The following is a 17,073-nucleotide window of genomic DNA, read 5'->3' on the forward strand; positions in this document are numbered from 1 at the left end:
CCTCAGAGCACACTACGGATACTGTAGGTGTCTAGTATTTATTGCTCCTGGGCGGGAAACAGAAGAGTGAATTATTCTTTCACTAGGACCCATAATAGTTTCCTGGATTGCCTTGAGATTTCCTCGAGGTCAGATGATTTATTCAATTTGGCCCACAGTTACAGGCGATTAATAAATCTGGGTACCAAGGTGACAATATGGGAGGGATTCTGGAGAGAGAGATGGCTTCCTCAGTCATGTTAAATAGCAGTAGTATTATTACCTAAGGCAGGGATTCTCAGTCCACAGCAAAAGTAAATTCACCACCCAAAATATATGCAGAATGAGTTTAGAAAGCAACACTATTAATATGTGCCTTAACCTTACCCTGTTTTGTTATTTTATCCTATTTGTTTCATTTTTAAAAATTTCTGGTCACAGGATCAGCGGATGGCATAACGGTTATGTCACTAGACTCCAATGTAGTTGACTGTGCGTGATTCAAGCTCAGACCTGGCGGCTTAAAACTCATGCTGGGTGTGTGCGCATACATGCCCAAGATCCCGAGGGGAGAATGGAGGAGAAGGGATTGCTGTGTAGCCATCTACCCTTGGGGATGATTTCTCACTTGCTGTTTGTCTCTCCAGTGAGTGCACGTGCCCTACAGCAAAAATCTCTCTTTAAAAAATAAATAAATAAGTAAGTTCTGGTCACAGACCACTTAATTTTTTTTTATAACCCACTAAAGCATAGTAGCCTGTGGTTTAAAAAAAAAAAAAGCAAAAACTGGTGAGTTGGAGGTTAAGGTGGCTGAATCCCACGTGAGTAACTTTGCGGTTTAAGTCCCGGACCTGGCAGCTTGAAAATTGCCCTGGGCACATGTGTGTGCATGCCCAAAACCCCAAAGGGAGAAGGGATTGTGGTATGCCCATCCCCCCCGAAGTTGATTTCTCATTCTTCCCCACTTTGTCTATGTCTGTCTGTCTGTCTCTTTCTCTCGCTCTCCGGTGAGTACACGTGTCCTATAGCAAAAACCTAAAAAAAAAAAAGTCAAGTCAAGCAAAGAAACAGGAAAAAAAACAAAAACAAAACTCACCTAAGGATCATGTTTGCCACTTGAAGATCAGCCAAATTTGATTCAGATCAGGATTCAGGCCCACCTTTAGCTCAGGGGTGTGTTCTCTTAGGGTCATTCAAGTCCAGTCACTTAGAAGTGGGGAGGGAGGTTGCTCTTGGGTTGTCACCATTTATAGCTTCAGTGCGACAGAAGACATCGTCAGTCTCTGTATCCCTTTCTAGACTTCCTTCTCCACCTCAGAGGGTACTGGGAGGCCATTATAGCCTGGCCTGGCCGGCGGGGTAGGTAGGTGAAAAAGGAACGTGGTAGGCAGAACGTGACTTCTTAATGTTCCTTTAACTCTATGCGGTTACATTTTCTGATAATGATATTTCTGGGGAAAAAAGTATTTATGGGAAAGATGAGTAAACTCAATCCAAGAGTATTTTTTTCCCTAAAAAAAATTAAAAAAAGTGAAGCTAGCTAGGCATAGGTTCTCAGAGTGCATATAGCTACATTCGCTATAGCGTGTTTTTGTTTCAGTGCTGTTTTTTATTTCTGAGCATTCTCCCTCGTATTTTCCAGATTCCTGTCATCTAAGTGGATGGCATAGCATAGCATGGAGGTCACTTGACTTTTTTAAAAGATTTTATTACCTCTCACCTTTGTCTCATAATTACAGATTTGGTGACAGCTTTTTAAACACTAGCCTTATAACCACCACTTAATGAAGGGTTGGATGATATTATTATATGATATAAAAATGCTTTAATTTATAAGTCACCACGAGCACATCAGATAACAGCACAGTGTACAACAAAATCACTTGCCAAAATCCAGGGCTCATAAACGCTAGGGAAATTTACAGGATCCTGAAAAGAGATGTCTACCATTTTTGTTTACCAACTCATGTGGTCACAGAGTAAAACAGTTTTACAAATTAGGGTTTTTTTTGAGAGTTTTTTTTGCCATAGGGCATGTGCGCTCGCCAGACAGACAGAGAGAGACATAGAGACAGGAAGCGAGAAATTACCCCCCAGGGGGGATGGCCATGCTGCAGTCCCATCTCCTCCATTCTCCTCTCGGGATCTTGGGCATGCACACACACACTCCTGGGGTGAAGATTAAGCCACCGGGTCCGGGACGCAAACCGCGGTCGACTACATGGGAGTCCAGCGACATAGCATTACGCTAACTGCTAGTCCCCAAATTAGGTTTTTTGATGAATTTTTACACTTTGAACAACCTACATTATTTCAGATTTTACACCAAATGGTTTGATCTGGAACTATCTCAAATTTGCAGGTTCAAAATGAACACAACAGAACTCCACTGTAGTTCGAAAACCTTAATTACAGAAGTTAATATTACATTGAGTTCAATTAGGAACTGCTCAATATTTGTCAAGATGCTCTTACATCAGAAGACTGGATTTTGATAGCTAGACAAAACCAGAAGACAATGAAATGTATAAAATGGACTATTTCACTCATTTGTCTAGCAGAAAGCCCTGTGATCTAAGCACCCACGTGAACCTGCTGCTGTGAGGGCCTGTCAAGTGAGTAGGTGGCGTACTTTACCATAGGATCACAGCTCTCAGGCTGAACGTTAAATGCTGTTGGAATTGCCCTGCAGATGAACTGAGGTGCTGCTTTCTAAAGACCCACTCTAAGTATTCTGACTTATCTCCCAGGTGGCCATGTCTGGACTGAGTGGGACTTTTGCTCTCATAGCTGCCAGTCTTTTATGGAAGAGAGTCTAGGTCACTGTGGAAAGAGTATGGTCAAACAGAATGACTGTGAGTTTCAGCTTTGTCTTACTTGTTACATACCATTGGGCAAAATCTTTCAACTCATTAGGTCTCAGTTTTTCTTTCAACTGGGGATAACAGGTCTTGGGGTGGCTGCCAAAATCCCTATGGTACAATGTCTGTGAAGCACCGACCACAGTTCCCCATTACATAACTGGCATTTTGCAATCAACCCCTGTTATAGCCTTATCAGTTACTTTCATGAATAGTATCTGTACGGGAAGCTGCATATTAAACTACTTTTAAGGGCAATTCTAGGTAGGCTTCTCATATGATCAGTTTCTTTTCATTCCTTTTATGTGTTCAGCAAGTAATATGTTTGGCTTTTTTGAGTGGGTTGTGTGAAAGAGAACAGGACCTTCCTGAGGAGTTTGGAGGTAAGATTATGACTCAGGAAACAAGTGGAGGACCACTGAACACAGCACTTGTGGTATCGGCTATAACTGCGTGAAATTGAAAAGGGATACACACATGTAAAGGCCTATGTGTGGACTCAACTGTGAAAATGCATATTACGGTGACTAGCTTCAGGTCAAATAAAGGAGAACCAGGAGCTTTAGCTGTGTACCCCGTGTGACTAGTGACACAGCTGTCAAGGAAGCCAGTGTATTCTCAGGTACTGAGAGGATCTGAGTGTCCAGACAAGGCCAACAGCAATCTCACTGTCCTGTGCACTGGGCAGTACACACCTGAAGTGGACGTGCTCTGTTGAATTCTCTTCTCTTAGAAGAGATAATGATGAATGTGAGCCCGAACAGAAAAGTATGACCAGGAAGCTAGTGTAAAGAACCATGTTGCCGTTTTTCTTGGAGGTATGATCAATGCCTTCCGCTTTCCAGTGTTTGGAAGTCCATAATTTGGAAACCAATGCACTGTATAGAATAGGCATGCAATAAAAATGTTTCGAACACATGGAAGTGTGCTCCTGTCGGATAACTCCGCAGGGCAGCTATAGTGTAGATCTAAAGGATCTAACAGATGAAAATTAATCAGTTGAGATTATAGAAGAACAAATTTTAGCTCCATAATGAGAGATGTTAACTGCCAAGGGGCTCCTAGAAAGGCTGGTGTCTGTAAGTAACTGGAGTTGAAGGTCTAAATGCCATAGAAAAAGTATTCATAGGTTTAGGAGAGGGAGAAAAATCCCCCTCCCTGGGGAATCAGGAAAGACTTACAAGGGAGCAGAGAATATGTTAGGTCTTAAAGGCAGTGAGGACTTAGACATGAGTGTGCTTTTAGAAGTAAGTGAAAGGAGTAGAGAGCGGTTGAAATCAGTGAACCACGTGAGTAAAGGCACAGATGCAAGGAAGGTGTTCGGCTTTTATGAGAGGATAGAGTACAGTCCACTTTACTTGGAGAGAGGTAGTTCTGGGATTTGTTTTATTACGTTACTCAGAACAGAAGCCCAAAATGTAGTCAGCTTAATCTGCAGGGTCATTGTATGATCCCACCGAATGTCTCGTTGAGTATGTTGTGTGTCGATCAGGATTTTATAGAAAAAAAAAAAAATAGGATCTGGTTCTTTAACAAAAGGTCTTGCCCCATGTACTACCCTTTAATAATGTTCTTAACTTGTTCAGCATATACTACTTAGTAAAATTCAGTCTCACAACTTTTCTGGCCGCTGTTTCTTAATGCTGCCTAGAGCCAGTAGGTAGCATGGAGGTTTAATGCACTGGATCCCACATGGCTGGCTGTGCACTTTGAGTCCCAGACCCCATAGCTTGAAAAACATGCCAGGCATGTGCGTGTGTGTGTCCAGAATCCCCAGAGGACAAGGCATTGTGCTGTGATGGTCCCCCTGGGGGAGATTTCGCACTTTTGCACTTTGTTGGTGGTGAGCATATGCGCCCTATAGTATTAAAACAAACAAACAAACAAACAAACAAAAACGGTCTAGGCCCACCTACAGGTAAACTGATGATCTAAGTTGACAAGGTTCGTTTTTGCCTGTCTGAACCAGATGTGATTGTGCTGGTCTTCATGGGTTATAGCTGTGCTTTTCAAACTTCAATGTGTATATGAAGCCCCTGGATTCTGGATCTTATTAAAATCCAGAATCTAATTCTGTAGATCTGAGATGGGGCCTTGAAGTTCTACTTTTCTCCCAGGCCCAGAGCTGAAGCTGTTGCTGCAGAGACCACATTGGACTGAGTCTTTGTGGCTACCTTCCTCACTCTGAGTTTGGCATAAGACAGCTTAGCCACACCTTGGAAAATAGATACATTTACTGTGTCAATGATTTAAGTTGATCAAGGACGATTGGGTTTTTACTGGTTTAGTGATTTATTACTGCACATTTGTTTTTCTTTCTCTGATGCAAAATTTTACTTTTTATACAAAGAATCTGAACCACTTCAAAAAACACTTCAAAGTGAGTAATATTTATCTTTGAAACACTTTAACTTATCCATAATATCTGTTTCCAAGTAGTATATAATTTGTAATCATTTTGCAAGGAGAGCAGTTTCTTTTGTTCATTTCTAAATTAATTCAGCCTAATGCAGCAGTTATAAGGATTAGTAACTAAACTTTGCAGTACAAAATTTTTGCATTCATCTAATATATAGGGAAATACGAGGGGGTCTTCTCAGAAGTTCATGAAAAATGATTATCATGAAAAAAATATACAAAACTATACATGAATTTCAAAACCTTTTTACACCAAAATAAACTCATACTTCAGTTTTTCCACAAACCGTTAGAAGTATCCTTGTAATTTTAGTTGAAATTGTGGAACTGAGTGATTTGTTTCTTCAGATTTTTTTTTTGTTAAGATGTTCACATAATATTTTTCTAGATGCTTCCAGGAGAGCTACAATTACATCAGTAGAGATTAATTTATTTGGATCTTGAATGTCTTTCAGTCTTTAAGATGTTCCTCACAAATGACGTGATTATTAGTATATTTAATAATGGGTTTCATCTAAGAAGGAAGTATTAATTATTATCCACCTAGGAGCAAATTCCCATAGGGTTAGACATAGGATGGAGTGGGGATGTGCATACATGAGGGGAGATGAAATTTTTCTACATCGCAGTTGTGTTCTCCTTGCTGGAAGTTTGGCATATTCCTTAACTTGGCGTTAACATAGAACAGGAAGCCCTTTCTATTTTGCCTTCGTCCTGAGTGTTATAGCCTTTCTCTACTTTTTCTACAAGACTTGGGCAACTGATCCTGGCTTCACTAAGGCTTCCGAAGAAGAAAGAAAAGTGGTGAGCTCTATTAGTTACTGATTTCTTTTTAAAAATAGATTATGTAAACTTGAGAAAGTCACAATCACGTTGGCTTTGCTCATGACTGCGTCTCAATTGCCCCGCATCTAATAAATACAACGTACATGGGGGGTGATTAAGTCAGTGAAGGTGCCATTTTTCCATCCTGACATGCTTTTTTTTTCATTTACGTGTATGAACATTTTTAAAAACATTGTTTGTTAAAAGAATATCCCACCAAGACCTTTCAGGCGTAATTTCTGTTAGCAGATAAGCTCTCCTGCTACTTTGTAGTAACATTTAGATAATGGCCATTGCTCAAATCCCCCCACTTCATATGTGGAGAGTTCCTAGACAGGAGTGGGAAAGTCCTTCTCATTGACCGGAGAGATGCTCCTTTTCTTCCTCAAATGTGAAGTTGTCAGGTGACATAGCACATTTTTCACTGCTAGTAAATGTTTAGAAATGTGGAAGTTGGGAGTGAGCAGGTGGTATGGTAGTGAAAGCGCTGGACTCCAACATGGCATACCACGGTTCAAGTCCTGGATCTGGAGGCTTGAAATAAATCACACCGTGTATGTGCATGGCCAAAATCCTGAGAAGAGAATGGAGGAGGAGGGATTGTGGCATGGCCATTCTCCCTGGGGAGTGAGTTTTCCCCTCTCTCTGTGTCTCTCCAGTGAATGCATGTGCTTTCTGGCAAACACCTGAACAAAAGAAATGTAGAAGTTGGGGCAAGTATTGTCTTCTTTAGTTCCTAGAGCCAGTGTTGCTAAAAGACTCACCCCTTGTTCTTATAGCCACCAGCTTTCTATTTGTTTAAGAGGAGATTTTGCTATAGTGGCTCACCAGAGAGAAAGAGACACAGTAAGTGAGAAAGCATTCCATAGAGGGTATGGCCACACTACAGTCCCTTTTCCTCTACTCACCTCTCAGGATTTTGGGCACACACACACACGTGCCCAGCATGAATTTTAAGCCGTCAGGTCTGGGACTCAAACTATTGTCGACTATGTGGGAGTCCAGTCACATAACCATTATGCCATCTGGCAGTCCGATAGCCACCAGTTTTGATGTATACTTTTATTTCTTTATAATGGATGTATATGTGCATGTTGAATTTCCTTTAGCAGATTTTAACTGGGAGATCATTGCCATTCCCAGAGAAAACCTGGTAGATGGGAGTAGCAGGTGTAATTTTTTTTTTTTGTATTCTAACTTACTGGCTTTTGGTTGAAAATGCAGCCTTGAAAAATCACATTATTTCAAGCACAGAACGATTCTGTGGCAGGTATTCCAAATTGCTTTGCTAGCTACTTCAGTTTGAAGCAAGAGCTGTGAGAGTGATACTAAACCATGCATAATACATTCTCCAATAAAACGCAGTCGTAAGGTCAAACTTCATGTCTTTCAGAATATCATCACCCTTGCAGAAACCGGCTGCCTGGACTTCAGAACATTTTGCACATCATGCCTCGTGAGTCTTTTCTGTATAATTTTTTCCATCATAAAAGCTAATTCTTGGTAACATTGCTCATGTAAGCATTTGTCAAGTCTTCGTGGTATATTTATACACCTTTGTTTTTACCCAGTTCTAATTTTGCATTGCTGTCAGAACAATTTTCTGCCTTAACATACGGAAGAACGGTGTTTATAATCCCTTGAAGTTGCCTATGGTTAAATCTCTTTGTGAATTATCCATGGTGTGTTTTGTTTGCTTTCCCCTGTCATGAAGCATACATTAGAACCAACTTCGAGTCAGAGGCTCATAATCCCTCTTGAAAGCTCAGTGATGGAGGTACAAAACCTCAGGTTTTGCAGTTGAGGAATCAAGACCTAGAGGAAGTAACCTCCCCCCAAATTACTGGCAGAGTCATAGGGGAACTCAGATTTCGTTTTTCTTAGTTCAGCGCTCCTTCTGTTTGTCACTGCCTCATTTTTCCTTAGCCAGTGTAGACAGGCGCTGGAATTGACCCCTTAGTGACAGCCTAATGAAAACAGACACGTGGAAGTAAATATTAATAAGCACTCCAGAGCCTCTATGTGATTCGATGGCCTATTTGGGATTATTTATGCCAGTAGTTTTATGACCTAGGGTTAATATTTTCCATGTGATTTGTCGCCGCTTTGAGACACCGGCTTGTGCTTAGGCCTCTCTCTCATTGTCCACTTAGATAAGGAAGCCGTTAAGGTCGCTGCATTGCCATGTGTGCAACTCCTGTGTGGCTCGGTATGATCAGCACTGCCTGTGGACTGGACGGTGCATAGGTGAGAGCTTTCTTTTTTCAACCACCGCTGCAAATGAAGCATTGGCTTATTCATGTGTGTGACTTGGAAAAAGTGGAAAGGCGCCCAAGGGCTCTGGTTTGTAGCTCTTCCTTATCTGAGAATCAGCTCTGTTGGACACTTTTGGAAAACCGGTCATTGAGACTGATAATGACAGTTACCATTTGTATAGTATTTTGGAATTTGTAACACATCTTCACATATGGTATCCAATTTAATCATCAGCACACCTGTGAGGTTGGTATTGTTGTCTCCATTTTAGAGCCGAAAAGTTGTCCACAGTGACGTTACTTGCATGCGGTCACTTCATTCAATTTTATTTATTCATTCATTTGCTTTTAATTTGACTGGAGAGAGACACAGAGAGAGCGAAAGTGAAAAAGGAAGCCACCAGCTCTGGGACTCAAACCATGGTCGGCCATGTGGGAGTGTCCAGAGCCTTAACCACCATGCCACCTACTGACCCCTCACTTCATAATAAATGCCAGTCTTCTACTCCACATGCGATGTTCTCTCCGTATTTTATGACTCGTTTGTCCTAGTCACCTTCATTTGCCTCTAAGGCTCAGGGAGGTGCTAGAACCAGTGACAGCAGAGCTCTGGGATTGCCTTCTACCCAGGGAATGTTCCTTTTCCTGATCTGCAGCCCTAGGTTCCTCCGAACCATGACAGGAAAAGCCAGTCTTTATTATGGAGAATGTCAGAAAAACAATGATTGCGGGTTTTCAGGACAGGATATGCTTTTATGATCTGGGTGAACAGGAGGTTGCCTCAGCTCAGTCAGGCTTCTTTGGTACATTTCAGTGTTCGCTCTTATTTTTAGAGATCACGTGACTTGATTCCTGGGGTCTTAAGCTATATGCATCCCATCTCACCATGAAGATTGGGTGACCGGCATTATGGCAGGCAGCATTGAATGGCAGTAGGAAAACAGTACCAATAAGCCCATACTTTTTTTTTTTAAGAACTTTTGCTATAGAGCGTGTGTGCTTGCTGGAGCAACAGAGAGGCAGAAAGTGAGAAATCAACCCCCCAGCAGGCTTGGCCATGCCACAATCCCTTCTCCTCTTGGGATTTTGGGCATGTGCTCAGTATGAGTTTGAAGCTGCTGGGTCTGGAACTCAGACTGTGGTTGACCATGTGGAAGTCCAGGACTCAATCACTATGCCACCTTCTGGCCCCACTTTTTTTTTTTTTTTAAAGTTTTCTATAAAGGCTATAGGGCACATGTGCTTGCCAGAGAGGGATCAGGGATTGAGAAATAAGCCCCCAGGGGCATGGCCACACTACTGTTTCTACTCCGTTCTCTTGTTGGGATTTTGGGCACACATGCACACACACCTGGCAAGTTTCTCAAGCCACGGGTCTGGGACTGGAACTGGAACTCTGTGCAGTTGGCCATGTGGGACCCAGCTGCCTTAACTTCGTGCCACCTTGCTGGCCCGAGTCCATACATTTTGATCATATTGCTGGGTTTTCATATGCCTCTTGTTGTTTAATTGCCACAGGCGTGTGAAATAGATAGAACAGGTATTGGTACAAGGAAAACACAGGGTCAGAGAGGTTAAACAACTTAGCCTATGGTAACACAACTAGTAATCCACAGGCCTAGCTCTCCTGATTCCAATGGGTATTACTCCTTCACTGTCTTTGCTGTCCAGGAAAGGATGGGACCATGATACGGTACCTGAGGAGCTTTCGTATCATTAGCACTGAAAAAACGCCCCCAACCAGCATCAAGAAGAAGGCACATATGTGGCAGGGGCATCGTGGCTAGGTGTCCTCTTCCTCTCTTCCTTTCTGTAGACCGTGGCAGGGGCTTGGTGGCTGGGTGTCCTCTTCCTCTCTTCCTTTCTGTAGACCTCTCAGAGGCTGCACGTTGTCTCTCTTCGCTGTTTCTAGTCTCGTGCAGCAAGTACATTTATTGTTACTCCTCATTTTCTCTATGACCCTGATGAGGTCAGCACTTGACCCTCGGAAATTGTGCTCCGTAGGCATGTTGCCTGTTGAGGGAGGAAGAAAGAGACAAGGTAGGATTTGCCCCAAATCCCGCCCACTTGCCCTTGTCCAGCAGTTTAGGCTCGCCTGGAGCTGTTTGCTTTGTTCTGTTGGAGAGAAGTATCAGGTAAGTAATGAGTAAATACTAGTTTAGTTAACGCTGTCAGTCCACCGTGGTTTACCACCGCTGTTTAGTTTTGGTTTAATGGCACCTAAAAGACAAAGCAGCAGCCTTATATCTGTTTTATTTTGGTAAAGATTTTTGACCAGAACCTATTTAAAAAGTCTTAACTGAAAAATCATTATAAGAAAAATATTTCTAGTATTTTTTTTTTTTCTTGTTTCAGGTTTTGGCAACCATCACTATTATATTTTCTTCTTGTTTTTCCTCTCCATGGTGTGCGACTGGATTATATATGGATCTTTTGTCTGTAAGTGTGTATCTTTCTTAGAATGAGCTCACGGATCCACACCCACTTCTACTTTTTCTTGTAAACTCTTACATATCACATTCCGAGTGGGTGACTAAACTGTACCCCTAATAAAAACGAAGCAGATGCCTCTAAGACTCTCAGCATTGAGGAGCTGCAAGAACTGTGGAAAGATGACTGCTTTCAGTATTTTGGAAGAGAACTTTGACATATTCAAGAAGTGGTCAAAAATAGAAATTCATTTAAAATAAGTGCAGCTTTGTCCCTCAGAAGAAAAAAGAATCACCTTTTCAAGTACAAGCAGGAGGTGATAAGTAGATAAACAGGGCGGGAGGAAGGTTGATGGTGGCAAGGTTAGGGTATGGTGGTCCCAGTAATTAAGGATTAACTCCGTACTTAGCATGTAAACCTGAAACTGAGAACGGATGGAAAACCTGTAATAATCAAAGGTTACAAATAATAACTTGGAAGAAGACATTAGATCCTTCTTGGCCCTGAGAAGGGAAAATAATTTTGAATAGCAGTTTCAAAAGGTCTCAGGTAGGGAATGACAGCCAGCTCAGTCTAAGATGATCAGCTGAGGATAGAGTTTAAAGTAAACAATTATTTTTAAAACATTTATTTATTTATCTTTTTTTAATCGTTGTGATTTTTAACCACTGGTAGTTGAACCGTGGTTGGCCATGTGGGAATCCTGCACCTTAACCGCCAGACCACCTGTTACTCCAAAGTGAACAGAATTTTGATCAACTCCTAAGAATTGTGTGACTACAATTTCAGGATTTGGAATAGGTTGCCTCACTGGAAAAACCTAGGGTGATAATCGTTTATTTATTTGGACTCTGTTTACTTGTATATTATTTATTTAGTTTGAAGATTTGGGGAATATTTGGCTCTAGATGGCAGCAGCTTTACTTCCAGCCTGTTTCCGTCCGCCCTCCTGTTATACTCGTGGTCAAGTCTTAGATTTTACCAGTTGGGTCTTAGTTTGGCTTCTTGAGCTGAAATCTCTGAAGTGTTTCAGGAAGACATCAGGAAAGCTTTTTTTTTCCTACTTCAAAAAAAAAAAGTTTATTTCATTTGTGAAAGAGAGAGAGAGACAGACAGAGACCCTCAGCAGAGTCTGATGCTGTGATTCTCCCTGTTAGCCTGACTAGCCAGTCAGGATCACGAGCCAGCACGTACACAACTACCTGGGAACTGAACCCTTACCTTCCACGTGTCTCCCAGCATTCAGCGCATTGTGTTACCTCTGTACCACCACACCTAGACTGCACTTATTTTTTCCTACATTATTTTTTCCTTTTTCCTTAGCATTCCAAGCCCCAGCATACACACTCTCTCTTTGGCTTCGTTAGTTTAAATCTTATTGAGTTTTTGAAAATAATTCTTTCTACCCTTGTGCCCCAGCCTTCCGATTCCCCTTCCTAGAAACATCCAGGATGTTACAAATTTTATTTTGTTTGGGGTTCCATTTTTAGAAAATGTTCATTAGTATCTATGTGAAATAGGTTATTGTTTGCCCTGGCTAGGCATGCCTGGGTTTCAGTAACTTTGTTAGACTCTGTCACCTGATTCCTTGCATGTCTCTGATCACTAGAGCATGCCTTTGTGGCTAAATGTAACCATCACCATCTCAGCTAGCTTTGATGGGGGGTGGTGGGGTGGGGGGGAGTGCTGTGGTCCCTGAGCTCACACAGTTCTCAAGGAGCACCAATACCCCTGAGCATTGGATTGTCTTGTGTAAGAAATGGGGAAAAAAATTTTTTTTGACATTGTCTCTTTCTGTTGAAAGAAGCATCCTTTTAAGGTCTGACAATAAAGTATATTCCTGGAAAACTTTCCTACGTTGGCCCACAGATGAGCTTTTCTCTTGGACCTGATTCTAGGGGAGAGGAGCCAGGGTTTACACCACTCATGTCTCTCCTCACTAAAAATAGTCACCTTTGTTTGGTGTCTGTCCAGCATAAGGCTGTATTGATAAGGACAGAAGCGATTTTCCATCACGTCCGGTCTTCCCACGTTAGCTTTTTATTGCACACACTGATTCTCCCCTTCTCTTTGACTTTTGTCCTCTGGCTCTTACCAGCCTTTTTCTTACGTTTTTTTCCTTAGGAACAGTCAGCCTCATGTGATGTTTGCTTACAACTGTGCAGGCTGGCTGAGCATATTTGGTTCCTTTTATTCCACTTATACCTACTTCTTTACACTGCAGGAAAGCACCTTGTCATTTATTATTATTTCAGAGACAGGAAACGTGAACTCGTGCTCCGGTTTCTCTGTCATCTGCCTCCTTAGTTTACCGTAACACTCCTGCTGGAGCCCTGCTGTCCCTCTCCTCCTCGTGACCCAGCAGCAACGTCTTCTGCCTCTGTGCAGCTTCCATGATTTCATCCTCCATGAGGTCTGTTTTCAGTGACTCAGGAGGTGTCAGCATTCTATACGTTCTATAGAGAAAGATTATAAACGAATGTCAGGGAGCATTCCGTAACTGTCCTTGCTATCGAAGCATGGAAACGATTGACTTGGAACGATTCGAGTTCCATGTCATTTACTGTTGACCTGATCAGACTGTATTAGCACAGAGCGAAGTACTCTGTTACATAAGATGATGGACATGGCCACTCTCAGCCATATCTTTGATATTAAGTCTGAAATCGGGACTCTGAAAGTTTCGATGCGAGGTCACGCTGTGTCACTAAGAAGATTCCCAGGAAGGCACAGTAGGAATCTATAAGCTGAAAGAAAGTAGACAGATTTCCCACTCAACAGCTGTTTTCTTCACCTGCTGTTGGAAATTGCATTCTTCGTTGTGATATCAGGTGCATGGCATGCATCTTTGCTGTCCTAATGAGAAGCTCTAAAGAGAGTGTAATTTGCCTTAACTTGTTAACCTGATTCTTACTCTGTGATGATTGCTTCTGGCATATAATCATGAATGATAGTTGAGAAGCAAAGAGTCTCAGGAAAAAAATAGATTTTTAGGCATGAAATGGACAGACAGTTAGTAGTAAAGTCACGTATTCAATTTCTTCCTGTCCTGGCAGCTATTCATTGCTGCTTTGGGAAAATGTCTAAAACTACTTATCAAATTGTCAGAGGCATTTATGAAACCTCAAGGTGCAAATCTACAGAATCCTCATTTCAAAAATAATTCACCTTTTATGAATGGTCATGGAGCCAGTAGAAGTCATTGGATTTGCATAACCTTGAAGATGTGTTCTCCTGTTCCTGCTGCTTCCTGCCTGAATTTCTCCTCACTACTCCCCTTCGCTACGTGGATTAAAGGGTCAGGATCTTGAAGGTCATAGTGAGGGCCTCTCTCTCTCTCTCTCTTTTAACTCTATCAAAGGGCTTTTTAATTTTTTTAAAGATGATTTTATTTATTATTTTTTAACTTGTTATAGGGCATGTGAGCTCACCAGAGAGAGGGATAGTGAGAAAACAAACCCCCAGGTTGAGGACTCAAACTGCAGATAGGGTGAGAGTTCAGTACGCTAGTCACTGTTCCATCTGCTGGCCCCTGTTTTTAAAATTTATAAATTAAATTTAGCCTTTTAGATTTTGGCCGTAGGATGAGTCCACTCACCCGAGGGAGACAGGGAGAAAGTGAGAAATCACCCCCCTGGGGGGGATGGCCATGCCACAGTCCCTTCTCTTCCATTTTCCTCCTTGGGTTTTGGCCATGCATGCACATGTGCCCAGCATGGTTTTCAAGCCTCTGGGTCTGAGACTTGAATGATGGTCAGTTTTGTGGTAATCCAGTGCCTTAACCACTATGTTGCATGCTGGCCCCAAGGCCTCTATTTTAATTGGCATGTAGATGTGTCTGGAGGAGAAACTGAGCTGTGGCTGTCTGAATTTTGCTCTGTCTTCTTTGCTCAGGCGTGTCTCTGTCAAATGAAGTCTGTTCACCTGGCCTTACTTCTTCTGTAGGCTTAGTTATGGTGCCAAGGCAAAAGTACACCCATACCAGGCTCTCTGCATGCTGTCAGATTGTGTTCCGGTGGTATTCGGGTGCTTGTAGGACATCTACCCACAGCAATAGCCTAGTTATGTGAACTTTTTTTTTTTTTTTAAGGTTTTTTTTTGCCTTAGAGTGAGTTCATTCACCGGAGAGACAGATATACAGTGAGAGGAAAAGTGAGAAATCACCTGGCAGGGGGATGGCCAAACCACAGTCCCTTCCCCATTCTCCTCCCAAGATCTTGGGCATGCACGCACACACACACCCAGTGTGATTTTTAAGCTACCAAGTCCCAGATTCGAACTGTGGTTGCCATGTGGGAGTCTGGCTACATAATCACTGCACCATCTGCCAACCCCTACCTGAACCTTTAATAAGTTTATAATCAGTCCTATAATGGACCTATAACTTGTAACTTGGATAAGATAGAGAGTTTTCTAGGACAGCATTTTATTAAACATTTGTTCTCAGTTGTAAGTCCTTGGACAGTTAACTTCTGTCCAGTGCATTTTATGCTGAATATGAGAATTTTGGTGAAGATAAGTTTTTTTTGTTTTGTTTTGGTTTTTTTTTTTTTTTTTTTTTGCTTTTGTCATTCATGGTCAGCTGCTGATGTAGTGTTTCTATAGTGTTAATTAACATGGAGGCATCCTTTTCTTGTCTTTGGTAGGCATTTGGAAAATAAATTCCTACAGTGAATTCTGCTCTGTGCTGTTCCATCTTACTTTCTGTTCTCCCTGTGTAGAATTGCAGTGATTTTATTTTGTTGGAGAATGATCACCAGTTGCTGTGTTTAATAATCAGTCCATGTTTCCACAGATTGGTCAAACCATTGTGCTACAACATTCAGAGAAGATGGACTGTGGGCCTACCTCAATCAGATCGTGTCCTGTTCTCCTTGGGTTTTATATATCTTCGTGCTAGCAGCTTTCCATTTTTCATGGTCAACATTTTTATTATTAAACCAACTCTTTCAGGTATTTATTTCTCTTCTTATATTGCCGTTGAGTGAAATTTCTGGTAATCTGTACTGAGGTAGAAAGACTCAAATTCGAAATCAGAGGCTTAAATTCTAAGTTCCATGAATTTGTTAGGATTCTGATTCCACTTGTCGTTTTCGACTCTGTGGGTCTAGGCATATCATTTGGCCGGTCTTGAATTTCAGTGTCCTTGTCTATAAAATGTAAATAATGCCAGCCTGCTCTCACAGGATGGTTTGAAGGTTTGAGTAATAAAATGTGACCTCTGAGTTAGCATATCTGACCTCTTTATTTTTAGATAGAGGTACAGGTAGGTGAGTTGAATTGCTCAAAGTTACCCAGTGAGTGGCAAAATCAGAAGTAGAAACGTGGGTCTTCTGACAGGCCCATTCAAGGGCCTTTTCCCTCAGACAGATTGTGTGGTGTGTGAAAGCATGGCATAAACAGTAAAGCATCGTGCGAATGTAAGGTGATTGCTTTCCTTCAGTTTTTCCAACGTTACTGTTGTCACTGTGTAGTGCTTAAGTAGGTGAGGATGGGAAGAAACGAAAGATACATCACTCACCCTAGGACATAGTAATTACATTTTCAGAGAAGGTCACGGCCATTAGAATGCTCAGGCTCCAGGGCAGTCGTCACCTTCAGCTTCCTGGGAGGCTTCTGCCCCTTCCCTGCCGCCGCCTTTCCCTGGGAGCCTAACCTGATTCTCTTGTTGCTATGGTCTGGCCACATGGAATGGGCCGCAGTGATCAGTCTGGGCCAATTACTACATGACCTAGATAATTAGAGCAGTACTCCACAAAGGCAAATGAATTCTATTTTAATGGGGAAATCACCAACTCTGAAGTACTAATGATAATGCCAAAGAAACAAAAATATCAGGGAAAAGAATTGAGTTAATAATACTGGTTAAGGTTTCTAAACATTCATCTTCATCTTCTACTTCTCTGACATCAACAGACTCAGGCAGTAGGAATGGATATTAGCATCAGTGATTAGTAATCTTAATTACCATGATGTATAATAATAACCAGTATTTATATGTGCTCTACGTTTTCTACAGCACTTCCCCACCTACTTCTTCAAGCATATGAGATACAGGCTGTACCAAAGCAGTGTCTCTATTTGATGGCTGAGGAGAGTAACCTCAGAGATGTTAAGTGCCTTGTGTATCACCATAGGCCTCATAAGAGGTACAGTTAGAAGTTTAGCCTAAGGGTCCAGCAGGTGGCCTGGACTCTTATGTGGCCTACTACAGTTTGAGTCCCAGACCTGGTGGCTTGAAAGTCACACAGGACGCATGTGTGTGCATTCCCATAATCCCAGGAGGAGAAGGGATTATGGCATAG

The 17,073-nt window shown here is 41.9% G+C and overlaps 1 protein-coding gene across 4 annotated transcripts in view; it reads left to right on the top strand.

The window, feature by feature from the left end:
• ZDHHC13 (zDHHC palmitoyltransferase 13) overlaps positions 1-17,073 on the top strand; it is a 61,515-nt gene that overhangs the window by 39,045 nt on the left and 5,397 nt on the right. For 3 of the 4 annotated variants that reach the window (XM_006164845.3, XM_027766843.1, XM_006164846.3), the window contains 5 exons: positions 5,938-6,062; positions 7,477-7,539; positions 8,237-8,330; positions 10,694-10,777; positions 15,564-15,721. In XM_006164845.3, the coding sequence (XP_006164907.1) occupies positions 5,938-6,062; positions 7,477-7,539; positions 8,237-8,330; positions 10,694-10,777; positions 15,564-15,721 (524 nt within the window). The remainder of the gene's footprint in view (positions 1-5,937; positions 6,063-7,476; positions 7,540-8,236; positions 8,331-10,693; positions 10,778-15,563; positions 15,722-17,073) is intronic. The other variant, XM_027766842.1, reaches the window with a different exon arrangement.

Source organism: Tupaia chinensis, unplaced genomic scaffold (assembly GCF_000334495.1).
Source record: "Tupaia chinensis unplaced genomic scaffold, TupChi_1.0 Scaffold143740_1, whole genome shotgun sequence".
NCBI lineage: Eukaryota > Metazoa > Chordata > Mammalia > Scandentia > Tupaiidae > Tupaia > Tupaia belangeri.